The sequence below is a fragment of the Hordeum vulgare genome, chromosome 4H, assembly GCF_904849725.1.
Source record: "Hordeum vulgare subsp. vulgare chromosome 4H, MorexV3_pseudomolecules_assembly, whole genome shotgun sequence".
In the NCBI taxonomy this organism is placed as follows: domain Eukaryota; kingdom Viridiplantae; phylum Streptophyta; class Magnoliopsida; order Poales; family Poaceae; genus Hordeum; species Hordeum vulgare.
In genome coordinates, this window is record NC_058521.1 from 473,299,853 (window position 1) to 473,325,734 (window position 25,882).

Sequence of the window (25,882 nt, forward strand, 5' to 3'; positions counted from 1 at the left end):
AAGACCCAAGCCAAAACTCCCCGAGGTGAGAAATCAACTGGGAAGAAAGCAAAGGGTAGATGTTGCTACTTATGTCGTGAGAAGGGTCACGTTGCTTCGTCTTGCATGAGAGGTAACTTATCCAACCCAATCACTATTGATGATATCTATTCCCTTGGGAAGGATAAGGTTGGAAATGTGTTTGCCAAGTTTGTTGGTACTCAAAATGGTGTCAAGAAAAGAACCATTTGGGTTGCCAAGCCTATTGTGACTAACCTCTTAGGACCCAACGTAGTTGGGGACCAACAAGCTCAAACTTGATCAATAGGTGACTTTGGAGGACACTGAAGACTTGGATACACAATGAAGATTTGAGGACTCTTCATCATTTGTATTATCTCAAGCCAAGTCATTTGGATTATCGAGCTCATATCCCATATCCAATGTGCCTCTTCGCGGTAACTTGTACTTAAATTGTTTACATTGAAAGTTGCCTGCCCCACTCCTTCTCATGTCTAGGTTTGGTACCTAGCATGTACTTTGACATGTTGCGCCTACTAGTATGATTGTGATGTGTTATCTATCATGTGTAGGTCGTTATGTATGTCATATTTGTGTGTAGTCCTGATCATTACTTGCATCCTAGTTGCACCGTTGTGTGGGTCTTTTGAAACGTTAATAGCTCATCACATTAAGGGGGAGTGTTCTTCTCTACGCACATCACTAACCCAAAATGTGTATATATGTATTGGACTCCATCTAGTATCCACGGTGCAAGATTATCCATTCATTTCGTTGGATGTCAAAGCCATCCGAAGTTCAAATTGGCATCCACTTATCAGCTTAGTTGGATGATTGTTTTCCTTGTATGATAAATACATGGATTATCACATTAAGGGAGTGTCATATGCTTTGTGCACGTCACAACCCTTGGTAAGATAAACATCCGATGTATGCCACTCAGAATCTACCACATGGGGTTATTCTATAACTGTGTGGCTTGTCGTGCTCCGTGTGACTTAATTCACATAATAACCCTTTTGGTGTTTAAATCCCTTAGATGTGCGTGAGTATGACATTCTGCTACACCTATACTCATGGCTTAGTCGCTAGATCGTACTTGAAGGAAGGGCATATATGATGCAAGCCTTTCAAATTATTTCTCTACAATATGTTCTAGCTAATTGGGATGTTAACGTATGGTATCTAAACATTATGCTTATGGCTAAACTCCCATATCACACTTGTGTGAGTACAAAATGATATGTGTGCTCGTTTGGCATCTACCACCACTGATAATTCCAAATACCATTGTGTTCATTCACACATGGTATCTCTTGCTTGGTAGTGTTTTCATGCTCATCCTATTTCGGCCATTCCTCCATTTGACCTACATAACTTGCCCAGAAATTCATGTGTCTTCCGGTAATCTCCCATGCATGTGTTTGAGGTTGTATTATTTACTTTATAATGTTGTGGGAGTTATAATCGTATTACCTACACTAATATATCTACTGGAGTGAGACATGCATGGATGTTTATGCAAAATGCATACCTTACATGGTTTGATGCTTTGACCGGTTCATGTATTGAACTTGGGGTGCTATCATATGCTGATTTGTCACCATGATCCATCTTGGACAAAATGAATATTCCGTAATTAACAGTTATGTCTTCATTTGTCCAATTTGTATATTCTTGGTTTTTGATAGGCTTGTGTAGGAATATCTACTATTTGTAGATTCACATGCCTTGTCTATCGTATCTTTGATCCAATATATGTATATGGTAAATCTGACATATCCATTAAAAGGTTAAGGTGTGCATGAAAGTAAAAGTTATATCTATGAGCACATAATTAAGTGATTTTACCCTATATATATGGTAGTTGGACTAACTACTTCGGACCCAATGAGTTTGGGGACCATATTGTACTTGAATGGTGGTTTAGGTACTTTGGAGAAGCATTGCTATCTTGAGTTATTCTCAGAAGAAGTTGGTGGTGTTGGTCACGAAGAAATTAGAGTCAAGGCAGGACTCCGCTACTTCTACGCCATATCAATGGTTTTCGGTAACAAGTATTTACTTCATGCATGCATAACATTAGAGTCAACCCTGTGTAGGTTGCATCATCGCATGAACATAATACTTTTTCCACTGTGTAATTTCCTGCATGTCCTTGTCAATCACACTGACGAAATGCTTAGTCTTGGTGCTCTCTTAGCTCTTCATGGTCATATGTACGAGACAAATTTGTGCCATGGCTATAGATAATATAGACACTATTGGTGCACAACACAAGTAGTGCGCCACTACTATATAGCAGTGGCGCACCATGTGCAGGTGCGCCATTAGTGTGATGGACACTAATGGCGCATCACACACTCGGTGCGCTACTACTAACAAACTTTTTTTTTCCAAAAGTACTAATGGCGCACCGGGGCAGAGTGCGCCATTACTAGTTTAACTAGTAATGGCGCACCACTCACCCAGTGCGCCATTACTATATTTTTTTGGCAAAACTACTAATGGCGCACCACCAGCTGGTGCGCCGTTAGTTAGTAACTAGGGTTACTAATGGCGCACCTCTCTGGGATGCGCCATTGCTATAATTCTCAGCCCAAGCCCAAAGCCACCGATGCGGTTGCCTTCCATTTTTTTCCTCCAAATTCCCCACCCCGTCCCGTCCCGTCCCATCCTGTCCTGTCCCATCCCGTCCCGTCCTGCCGAACAGCCCCAAACTCCAAAGCCCTACCAACCCATTCCCCCAGTCGCCGCCGCCGTCCATGGCGCCCGCCCGTGCCGCCAAGCGCCCCAAGCTCGAGCCCTCCGCCTGTGAAAGTGCAGTCATGCCCTTAATCGTGTTTTGGTGTTGCTGACAAAACACATATAGATAACTAATCACTAATCCCCTTTAAGTTGTTGTTAATGATCATGTGTTGATAAGGACAAGCTCATGTGCTAACAAGGACAAGATCAAGATAAGCATTCCTGAGTACTACATGCTTGAATCTTGTGGATGCTCACATGGCGGACAGATGAAGATGAATACCCAAGCTAGGCTTTCCACATTGTGCATGGGAGAGCTTCTTGAAGACTTCATCATGTCTTGCTTTCAACTTGAGTCAAGAATGAACAACAACACCAAGCTCAAGTGAAAGGCTAACTCAAAGGTATTAGTTCCTTCGACGTTAGTGGTGTAGAGTGATGATCACCGAATAAAAGTATACACGCAAGTATAGATCATCGGTACCCCATCTTTTTATGATTCTTGAGTCTTCAGGGATCCTGCACTATTAAGAGGGGATCACTGGGTATTGCGATAAGTTTGCTCAAAACTACATCTCTACTTCTCTGCTCAAGCCACATCTCCTCTGCTCTTGTTTGATTCCAAAACATAACCAAAGCCTCGGACATCCGGCTCCCTTCGGACGTCCGAGGGCCGGACACCCGACCACTTCGGAAAACCGGAGACTTATACCAGAGTCAAAATCTCGGACATCCGGCTTCCTCCGGACGTCTGAGGGCCGGACGTCCGACCCCTTTCGGATATCCGGAGCCTTGCAATAGAGTCAAAAACCTTGGACTTCCAGCTTCCTCCGGTCGTCCGAGGGCCGGACGTCCGACCTCTTTCGGAAATCCGGTGCTATTGAACAGAGCCGTACTCTCGGACATCCGACCCTATCTTCGGACGTCCGGTCCTTGTTCGACTATACAGGGGCCAACTGATATGAACACTTCCTCGGTCGTCCGACACCTGTCGGACGTCCGACCTCTGTGGCCGTCCGGACGTTTGGAAATCGTCGGACGTCCGACCACTGTGTTACTTAAGTGACCCCAACGGTTACTTTTGTATCCACACTATATATACCCCCATCCCACTTCGTGCGAGGGGGGTCCAACACAGCCATATCTTCATAAGAACACATTTCTACCTCACACACATTTTCTCACACCAAATCTTGGATCCCAAGAGCGTTTGTGAGCCCCTTTGAGAGTTGTTCCAGTCAAAATCTAGATCGTCTCCCTCTCCTCCTCTCAACCCAAGATATTTGAGATTTGAGCAAGTTTTGAGCATTCCCCGTGATCTTATTACTCTTGGAGTTTGGAGACTCCTAGGCGGTAGGAGTTCTTCGGAGAGGAATCAATCCGTGTGATTACCCCCGGAAAAGTTTGTGAGGGTTTGGAAGCCACCTCAAAGGCTTAGCACTAGTGGTTGAGAAACTCCTTTGTGGTGTTATCTCAAAGGGAGAATAGGGTGAGCCTTCGTGGCGTTTGTGTGCCTTCGTGGTAAAATCCACCTCTCTAACGGTGACTAGCTTCCCTCCAAGGAAGTGAACATCGGGATACATCTTTGTCTCAGTGACCTTGGTTATCCCTAACTCTAACTCCTTACTTGTGGTTTACTTGTGTTGCTTGAGCATACATACATTGCATATTGTTTGTGCTCATTATATTGTGTTGGCTATTTGTTTGTACAAGAATAATCGTTCAAGCATACCCTCTATATCCACACGTTCACACTTGCAGTTTTTGATATATCGTGTGCTATAGTGTGATCTAGTATCTTGTGTCGTTCACCTACTCGTCGTGTGATATAGCTCAAGTAAGTTTGTCCAACTTACTTGTGCTTGTTAGTAACCGTGTTGTGTCCATCTTGGTAGATCGTGTTGTTGATGCACGTTGCAGTGCCTATTGCATTTAGGATTTGTGCTTGAAAAGTATCCTCTTAGTTTATTTCCGCATTAGGTTTAAGCCAAATCCGAAGAAGTTTTTAAATAGCCTATTCACCCCCCTCTAGGCTTCATCGTGGTCCTTTTAGCCTCCGCCTCCACCTCCGCTGCGCAGCATCAGCATCAGCGGGCGACGACGACTATGTGCCGTGGAACATCGTGGAGATCGAGCTCTGCAACTTCATGAGCTACGACCGCCTCGTTTGCCGCCCCGGCCCACGCCTCAACCTCGTCGTCGGCCCCATCGGTTCCGACAAGAGCTCCCTCGTCTGCGCCATCGCGCTCGCCCTCGCTCCGACCCCTCCATCCTCGGCAGGGCCTCCAGCGTTGGGGCTTTCGTCAAGCGCGGCGAGGAGTCCGACCACGTCTGCCTCTCCCTCCGCTCCCAGTCACAGGCCGGCGACACTATGTACCTATACACGAATGACGATTTGTCTCGATTTAGTTCTTGCCGCAAGATCGGGTCTATGAGTTTAGAAAGCTCACCCCCATCTAGCTGCTAGAAGAGACCGAGAAGGCTATGGGCGATTCCAACTTACCTGTTCAGCATCGTCAGCTTATAGAATGGAGCAGGGAGCTCAGGAATATTGAAGTGGTAAACATCAATCCTTCCATGTTTTCCCTGTTCAACATCTGAAGCTTCTCTGGCTTCATCATACACACGGTCTCTTACATACCAGCTCGATTGACTACTGACCTTGTCTCAAATTTCAGGCTATAAAGCAAAAGGAGCAGACGTTGAACAACCTCAAGGCCCTCAACACCGAACAAGAAAAAGATGTCCAACGTGTCCGACAAAGAGATAAGCTCCTCAAGAAGGCCCGTTGTATTGTTTCTCTGTGATGAATGACATCGATATAGTAATTTAATATACCATGACATTCTCATAATGCTGTTTGTTGGTTCATTTTGCCATAGGTTGAGCTCATGAAGAAGAAGCTCCCATGAAAATAAGTGAATCTGTGAATTGGAGGATATGTTCTCACCTTCTTAATGCTCACATCCTCTTCCCTTTAATTTGAATGCTACTTAACCAGCTTCCATTGCCACCAAATGAAAAAGTCTCTGGAGCATTAGACTATTCTGGGTCATTTTATAGTGTTAAATGGATTTAAAGGCAAACCTGACCAAGCAAAACTAAACCATCCGACTATTATTTTAAAAGGTTTTGCGCTTCCGATGAGAAATTGTAGAATTTTAGCTTAGTTACTTAGCTTGACGTCTTTTTCATAAGATAGGTTTGGAGCTTGCGTCTACTCTTCTCTAAGTTGGAGACTTAGCTCCAAACAATTTATAATATTCATCTCACTTATTTATAAATTTAGCATATAGTTCTTCTCATCCAATGATATTTAAGCCTATTCCATATGCCAATTAATCTGGTTATCGGCTGATCCGGTTAAAGGTTTCATTTTACATTACGCTTTTTATGCTTGGAGCCCTTTTTATTTTCTGCTGAAGGCATTTGAATTAACCTGATTGCTGTCCCAAACTGTGCAGATGTTCCACAGATGGTCCAATGGTGGATTAAGAGAAGAGATTTGCATTAGGAGATCTTGTAGATTGTGATAGCTTCCAGGTTATTGAATTAGACCTGATCAATGCTTTTCTTGCATGATTTCTTTCATATGTGGTTATTGATATATGGTTTCCATCTGCCCTTGGCAGTGTTGACAATGCTCGCATGCACATAAAAAACATTTTAAATCGGTTGCTGCGGGTGGCGGTGCTCTGGGGTGCAAGGGTAGCGTGGTGCACAACTCCGACTGTTGAAGACACTGCAGCACAACCGCGTCGGTCTGTGTGCACCCCAAGTTCTTCAACACCAACCTGACCTTCCATAAGTGGGCGTTCGGAGGTTTGGCGCCCTTGCCTATCCATTCTCTGATTCAGTTTGGTGTGGTGGAGATGTAAGTGTCCGATAGTCTTTAGTTTGTCAGAACAAAGGGTACGAGGTAACTACAAGATGCATTGCTTGCTGGTTTGTTACGATATTTGACCTGATGGGAGATAATATGAATTACTTGCTGGTTTGGTATGATATTTGGCCTGAGAGGAGATAAGATGCATTACTTGCTGGTTTATCTTAGTAACTTGCTTGCACTAATACTAAAAACACATCTTATCTGTTTCTCCCTTGCTATTTCTATCTAGGGAAGATGATAGTTTGACCATGGATTAGAAATCAAATTCTTCATATTGGAATGTTTGTTGGATAAGAAGGTACAAAAACTAAATGGTGTTCTCATGGCTTTTCTTCTTTATGTTTGGTGTTCAAGATACTTATGCCACCATGTAAAATATTTATCTAATAACTTCTCTCTTGGTGTGCAGCTATATCTGAACCTCTTGATAATGTAGTAGATGAGCTTTGTAATATCTTCTAACATCTTATATGAACTAGATACTCGCTAATTTAAATTGTGTGATCATACTCAAACGCGTGAAACACGAAGTATTCTATTGTAAGCTGAAAATTTGTGATGTCACATTCCTGTTTCTCGAAAAACACGCAATACTACTATCACATTTATTTGTTTATTTTGTTGTATTTGTGTATTATAACACAATGATCTATTGATCAGCGTGTTGGTAACTTCGCTCCCTAACACATGCCTCATCACTGATGGCGGCGACATGGAACAACACTTCTGTGCGATTAGTACTGTACTTTCTAGTTGTCTCATACTGTTGTATGTTTCATATGGCTGGGAGACACGTTGGGTGAAACCCAATTGGAAAAGGAGCGAAGGGAAAGCCGGTACATTCAAGCACACGGAAGGGAAATATTCTGGGGACCCTGATGACAAAGGTTTGCGTTCTCACCCCTCAGTAGTTCTTGTTTAATTAATGATGTTGATGGTTTGGGCGCTAATCAAATAAACTCTTGTTTGTCGCTACCTTAATTCTACATACCATCTAATCCCTGTATTCTATTCGTGTATTCCAGGCATTCAAACAACGATAGATGATAGGCATTTTGCTATCTCAGCCAAGATACCGGAGTTCAGTAACAAAGGCCGAACATTGGTGGTCCAGTACTCCATAAAGTTTGAGCAGGAAAATGAGTGTGGCGGCGGCTATATTAAGCTAATGTCTGGTTATGTCAACCAGAAGAAATATAGCGGAGACACTCCATACAGGTATGTTATTGCCTACTTCTGTCCCATGGAACAAAGGTCCACCATTGCTGTTAGTAAGCTCCTAAGCAGACCCTGTCACTCTTTCGACCATGTGATTGGATTGGAATGTTTGTATAGTTGATGAGCAAAGGTCTACCTCACATAATTTGTTACATTGTATAAGTCCACCTAGATGCTATGGCTTGCGAATGTCCATCCATGATTAAGGGGAAATGAATAAATATAAACTGCTTACTTGTTGAGGTTTACTAGTCTACTGCTGAGTTATGTTAATAGCTTTCTTCGTTCTCTTACGCAACTTGATGTTTGGGCCAGATACATGCGGGACTCAAACAAAGAAGCTGCATCTTATACTCTCTTACCAGGGGCCGAACTATCCTATCAAAAAAGATCTACAATGCGAAACGCAGGCTCACACATGTTTACACATTCATTCTTAGGCCCGATGCATCTTATAGTTTACTTGTTGATAACCGTGAAAGAGAATCTGGGAGCATGTACACTGATTGGGACATCTTACCTCCTCGTAAAATCAAGGATGTTGGTGCCAAAAAGGTAGCTCGCTTTTTAAAAAAAACTGAACTGTACTACAACTAGGAAATTTACAGTGAGAGAATCATCTAACTTATTTGCCTTTTTGCAGCCTAAGGATTGGGATGACAGAGAGTATATTGAGGATCCTGATGCGGTTAAACCTGAGGTTTGTGTGCCCATACATTAGTATGTGCATTTGATTATTTTACAGTGTAGCAAATTGTTTTCTAACGACTCATCTACCTTGGCCAGGGCTATGATTCTATTCCAAGAGAGATTCTTGACCCAAAGGATAAGAACGTATGCAAGTTCTTATCTTAATGAAATTCAAGACATCAAACATTAGGTTACTGCACTTCATATTCCATATTATAAATGGTCTTGACTTATTATGCATCATTCAGTGCTAACTTATTAGCATGAAGTTGACCCATTTAACCGCATATCTGGCTCTACATATTTGGTCTTGTTGAAAATTTTCTGCATTTGAAGCATTCTAGTTACCCTCACATAAACTGTAGATGTCCTAGCACATCTAAAGAAACATTTTTATGATGAAGCTCTGTACAACTAAGCACACCACATGATGAAAAATGTATGCATGTTGTGTTATTAATCAGCCCGACACGTGGGACAACGATGATGATGGCATATGGAAACCTAGAAGGATACTGAATCCAGCATACAAAGGACAATGGAAGCGCAAGGTTTGTCTTGTTATTTGTCCATCAGTCTTTCGTGCTACTTTATTTCTTTGCTTAGAAGCTAGGTTTTCCCGCCACGCCGCTGCAAAACATGTAAGTAGAGATCATTTGACCCATTTGAAGATCAAATTTATAATTAGAGACCATTCTTGAAGATCTTCATGATTTAGAGTGTTAAATTTGACATGTTGATAATTTCATCTTGTAGGTTGCCACGCGGATGCTCTTTGGACTACGATATGGACATGAAGGCATTTGTTTTAGTGCCAAATATTACTTACTAATGCCCGCAAAGTATCGTTGTGTATTATATTTCCTATGGAGCTATGTATGTATGGATGCTATGGAACAATACGTATATACGGATGCTATGGAATTTTGATATATGGATCATGAAATTTGTTATGCAACTTTGCATATATGTCATATGTTGTGGATCAGTAAAACTATTGGGCACATATTATGTATTATATATTTGATATATATGTTATGTATTATTGAATTTGTGGTCTTGAAACAAAACATATATATGCCAGAATCTTTGATGTCATGGGGCTCTCAGCAAAGATTTTATGCTCTCAGCAAAGATTTCATACTAGTGGCGCACCACTCAGCACTTTAGTGGCGCAATGCAAAAAGCACACTAGTGGCGCATCGTCAACTAGTGCACCATTAGTAAGCCAGAGCACATGGGTAAATATGGCCCCCTCGGAGGCATACTAATGGCGCACCATGGGCTATACTAATGGAGCACTGCCTGGTGTGCCATTAGTATACCAGATACTAATGGCGCACCTGTAGTAAAAATTTCTAATGGCGTGATGCTAGTGGTGCACCTGTAGTGCGCCATTAGTAGCCAAAACAGGTGCGCCACTAGCAGGCCTTTTCCTAGTAGTGTAGTGAATGCACTAAAAATGAACTTGCTATTTATCATGGTAGTTAAGAGAAATTCAATGATGATGATAAGAAAGAAATTGAACGACTAACTCAAGAATTAAAAACTCTTAAGTTAGATCATGAGACTACTCAAGAAGATCATGGAGATCTTGCAAGAACCCATGAGAAGCTACGCTTCGAGAAGATCAACTTGGAGCAAGAGCATGAGTTCTTAAAAGCAATCAATGATGATCTTCGGAAGAAGAGTTCTTCTTATCTATCCAAACGATTACTCTTGTCTAACTTTGTTCCAAAAGTTAATCCTAGGAACACTAGTAAAAAAGGCAAGAAGGTTTCTTCATCTAGTAACAACAATGCTAAAGCCAAATCCAATAATGTTGTTGCTAGTAACTCTATTGATTCCACTAACGATTCTCTTAGCCAAGTTACACTTGAGCAAGAAATGATGTATATAAAGGGATTATAGAGAGAGGTGTCTTCAAGAGTCTTGTTGCGGCAACAAAAGTCCTTCCCTGGCGCGTAGGAATTCTTCTTGTTACTTCTCTGGTTTGCGTTGGTTTTTCCCTTGAAGAGGAAAGGGTGATGCAGCACACGAGCAGTAAGTATCTCCCTCAGTTTGAGAACCAAGGTATCGAACCAAAAGGAGGGCCTCGTCAAGTCCAAAGTACCTGCGCAAAAACAAACAAGCTTGCTCCCAACGCTTCAAAGGGGTTGTCAATCCCTTCAAGATTGTTTGCAAAAGTGAGATCTTAAGGCGGAAAGTGCAACAAAGTGAAAAGTGTAAGGCTGAAAATATGGTGTGGAGTAGACCCTGGGGGGCATAGTGTTCACTAGAGGCTTCTCTCATAATAGCAAATATCATTGTGGGTGAACAAATTACCGTCGAGCAATTGATAGAACCGCGCAAAGTCATGACGATATCTAAGGCAATGATCTAGCATATAGGCATCACGTCCGACACAAGTAGACCGATACTTTCTGCATCTACTACTATTACTCCACACATCTACCGCTATCCAGCATGCATCTAGTGTATTGAGTTCATGACGAACAAAGTAACGCTTTAAGCAAGATGACATGATGTAGAGGGATAATCTCAAACCAATGATGAAAACCCCATCTTTTTACCCTTGATGGCAACAACACGATACGTGCCTCGCTACCCCTTCTGTCACTTGGTGAGGTCACCGCATGGTATGAACCCAAAACCAAGCACTTCTCCCATTGCAAGAATCATAGATCTAGTTGGCCAAACAAAACCCACAACTCAAAGAGAATTAGAAGGATATGAAATCAAGCATAAGAGAGATCGGAAGAAACTCAAATAAGATTCATAGATAATCTGATCATAAATCCACAATTCATCGGATCTCGACAAACAAACCGCAAAAGAAGATTACATCAGTTAGATCTCCATGAAGATCATGGAGAACTTTGTATTGAAGATCCAAGAGAGAGAAGAAGCCATCTAGTTACTAGCTATGGAGCCGTAGGTCTATGGTGAACTACTCACGCATCATCGGAGAGGTCATGGTGTTGATGGAGAAGCCTTCCGTGTCCAAATCCCCTCTCTGGCAAGGCACCAGTACGTGCCCCAGATGGGATCTTGCGGAGACAAAAGCTTGCGGCGGCGGAAAAGTGATTATGATGCTCCCCTGATTTTTTCGGGAATATTTGGGAATTTATAGGCGCAAGATCTAGGTCAAGGGAACTCCAGGGGGCCCACAAGCCTGCATGGCGCACCCCCCCGGCCGCGGGGTGGGGGCTTGTGGGGCCCCTGGGGCTCTTCTGGCTTGGCCCCCAAGCTCTCCGATCTTCTTCTGTTCTAGAAAAAATCTTTTCGGGGATTTTCTTCCGTTTGGACTCAGTTTCAAAATCTCCTCTCAAAGGGGTCAAAAACCTGGAAAAAACAGGAACTGGCACTTGGCACTGAGTTAATAGGTTAGTCCTAGAAAATAAATAAAAGGCATGCAAAACATCCAAAGTTTGACAAGATAATAGCATGAAACCATCAAAAATTATAGATATGTTGGAGACGTATCAAGCATCCCCAAGCTTAACTCCTGCTCATCCTCGAGTAGGGAAGTGATAAAGAACGAATTTTTGATGTGGAATGCTACCTAGCGTAGTCTTCCTTTGCAACTTCTTTCACATGGCATGAATGTTCAGATTCATACGATTCAAAACAATAGTTTGCTATTGACATGAAAACAATAATACTTCAAGCAAACTAGCAAAGTAATCATGAACTTTCAAAATAACAAGGCCAAAGAAAGTTATCCCTACAAAATCATATAGTCTGGATATGCTCCATCATCCTCACACAACTAATGCAAATCATGCACAACTCCGGAATTGGCCAAGTAATTGTTTTCGCACTCTTACTTTCTCAAACTTTTTATAACTATCACGCAATACATGAGCGCGAGCCATGGATATAGCACTATAGGTGGAATAGAGTGTGGTGGTGGTTGTGAGACAAAAAGGAGGAGATGGTCACATTGACTCGGTGTATCAATAGGCTATGGAGATGCCCATTAATAGATATCAACGTGAATAAGTAGGGATTGCCATACAAGAGATGCACTAGAGCTATAAGTATTTGAAACCTCAAGAGGAAAACTAGTGGGTGTGCATCCAACTTGCTTTCTCACGAAGACCTAGGGCAATTTTGAGGAAGCCCATCATTGGAATATACAAGCCAAGTTATAAAACGAAGATTCCCACTAGCATATGGTAGTGACAAAGCAAGAAGCTCTCAATCATGAAGAACATGGTGCTATTATGAAGCACAAGTGTGGAAAAAGATAGTAGCATTATCCCTTCTCTCTTTTTCTCTCATTTCTCTTTTTTTATTTGGGCTCTTAGGCCTCTTTTTTTCTTTTCTGTCCTTTTTTTGTTTTTGGGCTCTTTGGCCTCTTTTTTTTTATTTCCTCACATGGGACAATGCTCTAATAGTGATGAGCATCACACTTTTATTTACTCACAGTTCGAAGGTCACAATGATAATGACTCCATAGGAAATGCCTCCGGCAGTGTACCGGGATGTGCAACGATCTAGTATGATCATGCAATGGCAATATGAAAGTGACGGCACAAGTCATTAGACGGAATGGTGGTAGTTGCATGGCAATATATCTCGTAATGGCTAAGAAAATGCCATAGTAGGTAGGTATGGTGGCTGTTTTGAGGAAGGAATCTGGTGGGTTTGTGCACCGGTGAGAATTGCACGGCGCTAGAGAGGCTAGCAATGGTGGAAGGTGAAAGTGCATTTATACCATGGACTCAACATTAGTCATAAAGAACTCACATACTTGTTGCAAAAGTTTTCATTAGTAATCGAAACAAAGTGCTAAGCGCATACTCCGAGGGGAAGGGTTGGTAGGTGTAAACCATCGCGCGATCCCGACCTCAACACAAAGGATGGAAATCAATAGATAAATTATGCTCCGACTTCCTAACATAGCGGTTCACCATACGTGCATGCTATGGGAATCACTAACTTCAACACAAGTATTTCTAGATTCACAACACCCTACTAACATAACTCTCAATATTACCTAATCCGTGTCTCAATACTAATTGAGAGGAATCGAAACTTCTGTTTCTACTCAATGCACATGAGGATGGAGGTTTTTGCATCCTCTTTGGGTACCTAGCACATGGGAGTACTTTCATAGCATAAGCCAACTACCAAATCACGCACCGTCGTTCTCTAAAGATATAAGTGAAGCACAAGAGCAAAAGCATCTAGCTCTAAAGATATAAGTGAATCAGTAAAGCAAAAGTATCTAGCTCAAAAGATATAAGTGAAGCACTATGAGCATTCTAGCAAAATCACAGTGAGTGCATGTCTCTCCCTCTCAAAAAGGTGTGCCGGAAGTATGATTGTGACACAACAAAAATAAAAGACTCCTATGATACAAGATGCTCCAAGCAAAACACATATCATGTGGTGAATAAAAATATAGCTCCAAGTAATGTTAGCGATGGATTGAAGACGAAAGAGGGGATGCCTCCCTGGGGCATCCCCAAGCTTAGGCTTTTTGGTGTCCTTGAATTTGACTTGGGGTGCCGTGGGCATCCCCAAGCTTGAGCTCTTTCCGCTCCTTATCTCTTTGTCCATGAGAACATCACCCAAAACTTGAAAACTTCAGAACACAAAACTTAAACAGAAACTTGTGATAACATTAGTACAAGAAAACAAACTACCACTTCTTTTGGTACTGTAGCAAACTTGAATTCCATCTATATTGATGATGGACTACTGTATTCTCACTTTTCCATGACTAGTACGCCCCTATACTAACCATAGTCAACAAAAAAACAGAATTTGTCAAAAACAGACCAGTCTGTAGCAATCTGTTTACTTCGTGTATTTCTGTTACCTCAAAAAATCTGAAAAATTACGACGGTCTGGGGAAAAAGCATATCAATCAGCAGCAAAAAGAATCAACTCAAAAGCTCTTCATTAATAAAAATGAAAAATCTTCTCGTGAGCGAAAATTTGCTGTCTTTTTCCAGTAGGATCAAACAACCATTACCAAGACTAGTCATAAAGGCTTTGCTTGGCTCAAACACAAAAAGAAACACAAAAAACACAATCACAACAGAATAGTGAAAGTGTGGACGCAACTAAATAGAAAGAAAAAGATAAATTCATTGGGTTGCCTCCCAACAAGCGCTATTGTTTAACACCCTTAGCTAGTCATAGTAGCGATAGAATCACGTATCATCTTTCTTGCTAGATGATTCACCACTATATTTAGGAACAAAGACAGGCTTGGTGATTTTATTGTGGGAAAGATTGGGAGTATTCTGCATAGCGGCAAAAGCGGAACCCAAGTTAGTTATAACATCCTCTAGTTTGCCAATCCTAGCGGAATCATGACCTAGCTTTTCGCTAACCGTGGGTTCCTTCTCCTTTAAATTTTTCAAAACCATTCCCATCTTGGACCCGTACTTAGTGATTTGATTGTGGATCTTTTTATCCAAATTCTCAATGAGTTCAATCGTAGCAACTTTATTTTCAATAGTGTCCAGCCTACGCATCACATGTTCCAGAGTTAAGGTAGTTCCATTAACCATGAGTGGGGGTGAGCCTACCAAATTTATCATAGCTCCATAAGAATCAACGGTATGGCTACCCAAGAAATTTCCACATACGATAGTGTCAAGAATACACCTATTCCAAGGATAAATACCCACATAAAAACTGCGAAGCAAGACGGTAGTGGATGGCTTATGAGTAGATCTACTCTGAGCATTGCAAATCCTATACCAGGCGTCCTTTAAGTTTTCTCCCTCAATTTGTTTGAAATTGAGAACTTCGCTCTCGGGAGTATCGTTCAAAGTGGTGGATCTAGCCATCAGGATAGACTATCCCACACAAACGAGCAGAAAGCTTGCGAGAGAGAAAGGGCAAACGAAAAGGCGAACGAAAAGGCAAACAAAAAAGGCAACTTGGTGAAGTGGGGGAGAGGAAAATGAGAGGCAACTGGCAAACAAAATAAATGCAAGAGATGAGTTTGCGACACTTACTTGGATGGGTTCTTGACTTGATCTTCCTCCCCGACAACGGCGCCAGAAATTCTTCTGCTGCGGCAACAAAAGTCCTTCCCTGGTGCGTAGGAGTTCTTCTTGTTACTTCTCTCGTTTGCGTAGGTTTTTCCCTTGAAGAGGAAAGGGTGATGCAGCACAGGAGCAGCAAGTATCTCCCTCAGTTTGAGAACCAAGGTATCAAACCAAAAGGAGGGCCTCGTCAAGTCCAAAGTACCTGCGCAAAAACAAACAACCTTGCACCCAACGCTTCAAAGGGGTTGTCACTCCCTTCAAGATTGTTTGCAAAAGTGAGATCTGAAGGCGTAAAATGCAACAAAGTGAAAAGTGTAAGGCTGAAAATATGGTGTGAAGTAGAATCTGGGGGCCATAGTGTTCACTAGAGCCTTCTCTCATAATAGAAAATATCACGGTGGGTGAACAAATTACTGTCGAGCAATTGATAGAACCGCGCAAAGTCATGAAGATATCTAAGGCAATGATCTAGCATATAGGCATCATGTCCGAGACAAGTAGACCGATACTTTCTTCATCTACTACTATTACTCCACACATCGACCGCTATCTAGCATGCATCTAGTGTATTGAGTTCATGACGAACAGAGTAACGCTTTAAGCAAGATGACATGATGTAGAGGGATAATCTCAAACCAATGATGAAACCCCCATCTTTTTACCCTTGATGGCAACAACACGATACGTGCCTCGCTACCCCTTCTGTCACTCGGTGAGGTCACCTCATGGTATGAACCCAAAACCAAGCACTTCTCCCATTGCAAGAATCAGAGATCTAGTTGGCCAAACAAAACTCACAACTCGAAGAGAATTACAAGGATATGAAATCATGCATAAGAGAGATCAGAAGAAACTCAAATAAGATTCATAGATAAGCTGATCATAAATCCACAATTCATCGGATCTCGACAAACACACCGCAAAACAAGATTACGTCAGATAGATCTCCATGAAGATCATGGAGAACATTGTATTGAAGATCCAAGAGAGAGAAGAAGCCATCTAATTACTCGCTATGGACCCGTAGGTCTATGGTGAACTACTCACGCATCATCGGAGAGGTCATGGTGTTGATGGAGAAGCCTTCTGTGTCCATATCCCCCCTCCGGTAGGGCACCAGGACGTGCCCCAGTTGGGATCTTGCGGAAACAGAAGCTTGCGGCGGCGGAAAAGTGAATACGATGCTCCCCTGATTGTTTTGGGAATATTTGGGAATTTATAGGCGCAAGATCTAGGTCAGGGGACCTCCAGGTGGCCCACAAGCCTGCATGGCGTGCCCCCTGGCCGTGGGGTGGGGGCTTGTGGGGCCCCTGGGGCTCTTCTGGCTTGGCCCCTTAGCTCTCCGATCTTCTTCCGTTCTAGAAAAAATCTTTTCGGGGATTTTCTTCCGTTTGGACTCCGTTTCAAAATCTCCTCTAAAAGGGGTCAAAAACATGGAAAAAACAGGAACTAACACTTGGCACTGAGTTAATAGGTTAGTCCCAGAAAATAAATAAAAGGCATGCAAAACATCCAAAGTTTGACAAGATAATAGCATGAAACCATCAAAAATTATAGATACGTTGGAGACGTATCAAGTTTTGTCGGAAGTAAGCAATTTGAGGAAATTGTGCGCAAGAAAGGAGGACATCGTAAGAAACAAGGTGTTGGCTACTTCAACGTCTACAGATATGTTTGGGAAGAAGGTGCATATCCAACTCCCAAGTTTGTTCTCCAAGAAGAGAAGTGTGATTCCACTCCTTCCGAAGGAATGAGCTCACAAGATGGTCTTCTTCCACAAGACCACAAAGGCAAGGGAAAGCTTCAATATGACATTGACCTATTTGAAGAAGAACCCCAAGTCAAGGTCAAGTGGATTCCAAAGGATACTACTAGCTCTACTTCAACAAGTGCTACCACAACTCCAAGGATTCCCATCAATTTGGCATGGATTCCCAAGAGGAAGAACTAGAAGTTCTTGAAGGGTGACTCTGCTAATGAAATTCACTCTTATTCATTTTGGAAAGAACTATATGCAATCAACCACAACCATATGCATTAGTTCAAGGAGTCACACATTCCCTCAAAGGTAAGCAATGAACAAGGTAATTAATGCATCTTTGGACATTATCCCATGTGTGCTTCACTCCATGTCCATAGATATTCTTGCATATGTTCCTTTTGCTTTGGGACTAACCCATGTAGGTGAAAGGAGTATGAAAACAACAAGGATAGCTCCCAACTAGAGATGGTCTTCATAAACTTTGAGCATCCACAACAAATTCACCTACATGCCACGTCATCAACATCATTTGAAGGTATGTACTATATATCCTTGATAAAGCTCTACACTAATTCATGGTGTACAACAACTCAAGTGATATGAAGACATTGAAATGCTTAATAGAAAAATGGCAACCCCATTTCACGCTTAACGATGAGTATGATCTATAATCAAGCATCCTTGCTTGACTCCTCAAGTCAAATACTCTAATATAGGTGACCTAGTCACCACCCCACATCTAGATGGAGAATATTGTATGGTTCACATTTGATCTTTCACATTCTTAGAACCATTCCACTCTCATCTATATGTGTGTATTAACAAAAAAACCAAAAAACCTAGCTATTATTTTTCTTACTTTTGTTTAACTCTCTTAGTTGGAATTATCATTATTTTGGACTCTTGACCTTTTGAAACAATTCTTTAATCAACCTATTTTCTGTTAAAGAATTGACTATCATTGCAACTCGGTTTCACAGAATTGGGAAACTCGGTCCAACCGATTTCTCCAAGAGTCCTAAATATCAATCTCGGTTCTACCGGATCATTATGCCTCGGTGACTGTGTTTTCTGACTTTGTTGCTATGATAATTTCTTCCGGACTATTGTCTTAGGGGGAGACAACTTTTGTACGGGAAAAAAATCTAAGTGATCCCATGCAATATAAGAGTGAGAATCCTCTAGGATCCCTAACTTAGGGGGACATCATTCAAGGAACTATTATCCATACCTAAGGGGGAGAACATTCAATGTACCCTACAAAACATCTAAGGGGGGAGAAAAGACAAATCCTAGGAACCCTTACAAAAGAGAGAAGTATAAAGGATCCTATTATTTCTCTCAATGAGCCCTTACCCTCTGTCCTTTCTTTTTGGTAATTCAGTGAACCTATTTATAGGGGATAAATACTATCAAATACTATCAAGAAGCTTATACAAAAGAGGGAGCAACAACACTAAACCCTACACATTAATGGGGAGAGAGATAAATACCGTTTTAATTGGCTTGATTGGTTTGAACTTATTTTCCCTACCTACTCCCGATATCTACATGCCATTATTCAGGGGGGATAGGAAACTTTACATATTAATTTTTAGGGGAGAAAAAAAATCTTGTTCCTTGGAGACATATTCTTTCATCAAATCCTATCTTAACTATGTCTTCAATTTCATGGTATTTTTGAATTTCTTTGCATCTTTACAATAGGGTACTCTTGTGTTATGTAACATTTGTTTTCCCAAGTTTACTCCTATGTCAAGATGCTCAAGATCCTCAAGGTAAGTATATGCATCATATCCTTGTTCATGATGGCCTCTTGTTTCTTGCACATATTGTTTGCAAGAGGGAGTCTTCAACATGGAGGTATTTCATTCACATATGTTTGATGCATATAGCCAAGATTCCTATGGCTTGTCCTGTCCTTCTATCTTGTGTGTGCCCATGCATTCCAAAGCAACTATCCTATAAAGGGATTGCACACATTTAGGGGGGGGGCTTGTACTAGTCATATTTCCTTCAAAGCTGTCATATCCTTATGTGTATCTTTATTTGAAGCTTTGATTTTATGTTGTCATCAATTACCAAAAAGGGGGAGATTGAAAGCAAATATGCTCCCTTGGGGATTTTGATAGTTCATGACAACATACATTGTCTCTTGGACTAACACTTTTACCTAGATATTTCAGGAAAGTCCATGGAGAGCTATGGCTTATGGTTTATGTGGAGATACCCCGGGATACCAGAAAGGAATAATATTGGCTCAAGCTTCAAGCTAGAGGACTCTTCATTTTATATTTGTGATAAATCACTTTTGAGTCCATAGGAAAGCCAATATTATTAAAAGAGGGTGAGGTCATAAAATGAACTGATTGCTCAAACGCTCAAAGTTAGCCACCAAAACACTTAGTCATTTTCCCACATTTCCACTGTGTCAAGTTTCACATTCACAAATTCAGTGTCACCAACATTCCCATATAAGATCCACCGAGTTTGACCTCAGACAGAAACCCTAGCCATTCCTACCAAATTGGTGCAACCAAAACTGCATCGGTGCTACCGAGTTTGGGTGACCAACATTCTATTGCCAAGATGCACAAGATAAGAATTTCCGAGTTTGAGTATTGGTGCCACTGAGTTTAACCATCTGACCGTTATTCACCTTTTCGGTGCCACCGGGTTGTATATATTGGTCTCACCGAGATTCAAAAGTTCACACCTTTAGTGCTAGTCAGTACCACCGAGTTTCCAACTTCGGTGTCACCGAGTTTGCTCTTTCGTGTGTAACGGTTGGATTTTGGCTGCTGCCTACATATACCTCTTCACCCACCTCTCATTCGTGGGAGAAGCACTCAGAACACACACTTCATTTCTATATCAATTTTCTGAGAGAGAACCACCTACTCATGTGTTGAGACCAAGATATTCCAATCCAATCATTTGAAACTTGATCTCTAGCCTTCCCAAACTGCTTTCCACCAAATCAACCTCTCCTTCCCATGCATATTCTATGAGAGAGTGATTTGTGTTGAGGAGACTATCTTTAGAACCACAAGAGCAAGGAGTTCATTGATCTACCACATCTATTACGTTTCGAAGTGTGGTGCCTCCTAGATTGGTTAGGTGTCGCTTGGGAGCCTCCTACTTTGTGTTGTGGAGTTGAACCAGGATGTTTGTAAGGGCAAGGAGATCGCCTACTTCATGAAGATCTATCATGAGTAAGGCTAGTCCTCCATGGACGAAGACCGTGGTGGGATAGACAAGACTGCTTCTTTGTGGACCCTCCGTGGGTGGATCTCTGTGTGGACTCTCGCAGCCGTTACCCTCCGTGGGTTGAAGTCTCCACTAACAAGGACGTATGATATCGCCGCTATCGGAACCATGTAAAAAATCGTCGTGTCAATCTCATGTGTTTCATCTCCCTACCTTACTCCTCTATTTACACTTGCAGGTTTACTTTCCACTGATATACTATTAGAACTGGATGTGTAGGGTGTAGTTGACTTGTTATAACTGTCGTAGCTGCCTCTGAACTAAAATTGGGAAAAGGAAAAAAATTATCTTGTCAAGTAGTCTAATCACCCCCTCTAGACATCAGCGATCCATTTATGGACTCATGCAAGTATCTCAGAGTTGGAATAAGCGCTTTGCTGAATGATCAAAGAATTTGGTTTATACAGAGTTTATGAAGATACGTGTATTTACAAGAATGTGAGTGGGAGCACTACAATTTTTTTGTTAAGTATATGTGGATGACATATTGTTGATAAAAAAGGAAGTAGAATTTCTGGAAAGCATAGAGGGTTGTTTTAAAGGAGTTTTTCAAAGGAAAACCTTGATAAAGGTACTTGAACATTGGGCATCAAGATCTATAGAGATAGATGAGGACACTTGATAAAACTTTCAATGAAGACATACCTTGACAAGATTTTGAAGGAGTTCAAAATAGATTAGTCAAATAAGGAGTTCTTGACTGTATTGTAAGGTGTGAATTTGAGTAAGACTCAAAGCTCGACCAGACCACGATAGAAGAAAGAGAAAGGATGAAGGTCGCCCCCTACGCCTTAGCCATAGGTTCTATAGTATGCCATGTTGTGTACCACACCTGGTGTGTGCCTTGTCATGAGTCTGTCAAGGGGTACAAGAGTGATCCAAGAGTGGATCACTGGACAGCGGTCAAAATTATCCTTAGTAACTAGAGGACGAAGGAAATGCTTCTCGATTATGGAGGTGGTAAAAGAGTTTGTTGTAAAGGGTTATGTCGATGCAAGCTTTGAAACCAATGCGGATGACTCTGAGTAGCAAACCGGATTCGTATACTGGAGTAGTCATTTGGAATAGCTCTAAGTGGAGCGTGGTAGCATCATCTAGATTATGAAATTGAGATTTGCAAAGTACACATGGATTTGAATGTTGCAGACCTGTTGACTAAAACCTCTCTCACAAGCAAAACATGATCAAACCCCAAAACTCATTGGGTGTTAATCACATAGTGATGTGAACTAGATATTGACTCTAGTGCAAGTACACATGGATTGGAAACTCAAATACATGTGTGGATACATAGACAACAAAGTGTCTCTAGTAAGCCTCTACTAGCTAGCTCATTAATAAAATATGGTTAAGGTTTCCAAGCCATAGACATAAGTTGACATTTGATGACGTCATCACATCATTAGGCGAATTATGTGATGGACAAGACCCAAACCATAAGCATAGCATTTGATAGTATGACTAACTTTTTTTCTATTACTTCCTGCATGTCAATGTATTTGTGACCATGAGATCATGCAACTTCGTGACACTCGAGGAATGCCTTGGGTGTATCAAACATCAAAACATAACTAGGTGATTATAAAGATGCTCCACAGGTATATCTAAGGGTGTTTATTGGGTTGGCATGGATCGTGACTGGGATTTGTCACTCGGTATGATGGAGAGGTACTCTGGGCCACTCAGTAATACAACATCACAAGAAACTTGCAGGCAATGTGACTAAGGAGTTAGTCACATGATCTTGTATTATGAAACGAGTAAAGAAACTTGCCAGTAACGAGATTGAACTAGGTAAGGAGATACAGATGATTGAATCTCGAGCAAGTAACATACCGATGGACGAAGGGAATTGCATACAAGATTGATTGAATCCTTGACATCGTGGTTCAACCGATAATGATCTTCATGGAATATGTGGGAACCAATATGGCCATCTAGGTCCTATTATTGGTTATTTATCAGAGAGGTGTCTTGGTCATGTCCACATGATTCTCGAACCCGTAGGTTCCGCATACTTAACGCTTGATTGGCGCTAAAGTAGTATTGGGATATGTATGTTGGTGACCGAATATTGTTCAGAGCACCGAATGAGGTTCCTTACATCACGAGGAGTTCTGTAAATGGTCCCGAGGTAAAGATTTATATATGGGAAGTGTTATTTTGCCTACCGGAAAAGTTTCGGACATTATCGGTACTGTACCGGGGTGCTGAAAGGGTTCCATGGGCCCACATGGGCTCTAGGGGGGCTCCCTAGCCACCCTAGGCCAAGGGCACCAACCCCTAGAGGTGATATTGGCTTGGGGAAAGAGTCCCAAAGGTACAAGGCACCCCGGAGGTGCATTGGAGGAGGGGGACTCCTCCCTTCCTTGTGGAGGGAGGACTCAACCCTAGCCGCCAGCCCTCCTTGGAGGAGGGGCTAAGGGCTACAACCTGAACCTGCCCCTTACCTCCTATATATAGTAGAGGATATGTGAAGGGATGGACACAACAATTTCCATGCCCATGTGGCCTCCCCTCTCTCCCGTTCTTCCTCGTTCGTAGTTTCGGAGGCGCTTGGCGAAGCCCTACTTGGATTGCTCCACCACCATCTCCACCACACCGTTGTGTTGGTTGAGATCCCATCTACTTTTCCTTCTTGTATTGCTGTATCAAGAAGGAGGAGACATCATCGAGCCGCACGTGTGCTGAACGCGGAAGTGATGCACGTTTAGCGTTAGATCGGATTGGATCACGATTGGTTCATGAAGAGTACGACTACATCAACCGTGTTATATACGCTTCTGCTTAGCGATATAAAATGGTATGTAGATGCACTCCTCATCTCGTAGATGTTGATCTACATAGATAGATCTTGGGTGAGTGTCAATTTTTTTTTGTTTCCCATGCAACGTTCCTCAAAACCGTTCTGGTCCTCCGACACTCCTATTATCCTATATGGTGTGTTTTACCCTAGAAAAAAAATCAAGACATAACTTTCGGGATGAAACACCACTGTCTCGAGGCGGAAACCTGGGTAGAGGAACTTTTGCTCTCCGGCAGAGCGATTCTACCGGTGGAATTCCTCTCCGGGAGGGGGAAAAGCCATCATCATCACCAACGCTTCCTTCTTCATGGAATCCTCATCAACATCTTCACCAACACCATCTCATATCCAACCCTAGTTCATCTCGTCTAATCAATCTTTGTCTCAAAACCTCAGATTGGTACCTGTAGGTTGCTAGTTGTGTTAATTACATCTTGTAGTTGATGATAGTTGGATTACTTGGTGGAAGACATCATGTTCATATCCTTAATCATTATTTCTATACTAGTGATGTTGAACATGTTGATGAGGTGTGAGTCATTACTATTGTTCCCGAGGACATGAGAGAAGTCTGGTTATAAGTAGTCGTATAAAGTTGGTATTCGTTCGATATTTTGATGATATGTATGTTTTCACTTCCTTTAGTAGTGTCTTGTGAACGTCGACTACATGACACTTCAAGAGGTTATGGGCCTAAAGGAAGTCATTGTCGAGTAACAAGTAGATGATGGGTTGCGAGAGTGATAGAAGCTTAAACCCCAATTTATGTCTTGCTTCATAAGGGGCTGATTTGGATCCACAAGTTTCATGTTATGGTTAGATTTTCTTATTTCTTCTTTCATTGTTGCGGATGCTTGCGAGAGGGGTTAATCATAAATAGGTTGTTAGTTCAAGTAAGAATATCACCTTAGCACCGGTCCACCCACATATCAAATTATTAAAGTAGCGAACATGAATCAACTCAATATGATCAACATGACTAGACACATATTCCCATGAGTCCCCGGGATTACTTGCTTCATATAAGAGTACTTTCAGGCTTGTCCTTTGCTACAAAAGGATTGGGCTACCTTTGTGCACCTTTGCTATTATTTTTACTTGTCACTAGCTACGAATTATCTTGCTACAAAACTATCTATCACTTTTACTTACAACACTTGCATAGAATCCCTTGTTGAAAACTGCTTATAATTTCCTTCTGCTCCTCGTTGGGTTTGACACTCTTACTCATTGAAAGGACTATGATTGATCCCCTATACTTGTGGGTCATCAATACTCTTTTATCGTGTCGTTTCTCGGGAGTGAAGCGCCTTTGGTAAGTGGAAACCTCTAAGGTAACATTTTCAGTACATGCTGAAGTTTACTGTTGCTTATCACTATGAATGGTCACCCTTTGAGTGGCTTGTTCGGGGCATCTTCGCCTCGAACGAAAGTTGAGGAAATTGTTCCTCAACCTATTGAAAATATTTATTATGAGAGTCCTTCGGGTATGGTAGAGAAACTATTGGCTAATCCTTATAATGGTTCAACTCATCCTGATTACCATTTGAGATATGTCCATGCGATTTGTGGATTGTTTCAGCTTTCACGTCTACCCGGAGACTGGGTTAAGAAGAAAGTTTTCCCTTTATATTTGGAGGGAAAATCACTAATGTGGTACAGGTTATTGGATGATATTGGATCATGGGATTGGAATAACTTGAAGCTGGAATTTCATCAGAAGTTTTTATCCTATGCATTTAATTCTTCATGATTGGAATTTTATTTATAATTGATGACCTCGTGAAGGAGAAAGCATCGCTCAATCTCGGGGGAGGCTTAAATCTATGATGCACACTTGCCCGAATCATGAGCTCTCAAAGGAATTGATTATACAAAAGAGTGCTCGGCTTTCTCACGATGATCAAACATTACTCGATTCTTGTGCGGTGGGTTCTTATATGAAGGAGACTATTGAATTCAAATGTGATCTTCTGGAAAATATTAAACACAAATCTAAATATTGGGAACTCTGTGAAGGTAAAGAGTCAGATATATAACTTAATTTTGATTGTGATAAATCTTTCATGGAAACTTCCCGTTTTCATGAGTTTAGCAACAAATATGGCCTTGACTCTGAGATAGTAGCTATTTTCTTCTAATCATTTGCTACCTATACTAATCTTCCCAAGGAAAAGTGGTTTGAATATCATCCTCGCATTGAAAAGCTACCGAGGAACCTGCTAAAATAGAGAAGGAAGAAATATTTGTTAACCATGTTGATCCAATTGTTCCTACTGGTTACATTGAGGAACCACTTTTCCCTGTTTGGATTAGAGAACATGCTAAGGCTACAACAGTGGTTAATAAAAGTTATGTTAGAACACCTACACCTCCTGAAGAAATAAATGTTGATCCTAATATTTATATAGTCAATATCTCCTAGTTGACAATATTGATGGGCAGGTTATTTATATCTCCTACGAAGCTACTAGAATTGC

At 41.6% G+C, this 25,882-nt stretch overlaps 1 protein-coding gene and 1 pseudogene across 1 annotated transcript; both read left to right on the forward strand.

Annotated features, from left to right (window-relative positions):
- The first annotated feature begins 2,617 nt into the window (after nt 1-2,617).
- LOC123450628 lies at nt 2,618-5,660 on the forward strand (annotated as a pseudogene).
- A 1,689-nt stretch (nt 5,661-7,349) lies between these two features.
- LOC123450629 (calreticulin-3-like) lies at nt 7,350-9,288 on the forward strand. Its single transcript, XM_045127786.1, has 6 exons — nt 7,350-7,524; nt 7,663-7,855; nt 8,314-8,410; nt 8,499-8,555; nt 8,642-8,689; nt 9,010-9,288. Exons 1-6 carry the CDS (start codon nt 7,350-7,352, stop codon nt 9,244-9,246), a joined length of 807 nt encoding a protein of 268 aa, XP_044983721.1. The 3' UTR covers nt 9,247-9,288.
- The last annotated feature ends 16,594 nt before the right edge of the window (nt 9,289-25,882 follow it).

Excerpts from the sequence above, each read along its gene's own strand:
- LOC123450629 (XM_045127786.1), top strand. The coding sequence starts at position 7,350 with ATGGAACAACACTTCTGTGCGATTAGTACTGTACTTTCTAGTTGTCTC. Across the intron at positions 8,411-8,498 it reads AGGATGTTGGTGCCAAAAAG|CCTAAGGATTGGGATGACAG; the intron begins GTAGCTCGCTTT and ends GCCTTTTTGCAG. Across the intron at positions 8,556-8,641 it reads CTGATGCGGTTAAACCTGAG|GGCTATGATTCTATTCCAAG; the intron begins GTTTGTGTGCCC and ends TACCTTGGCCAG.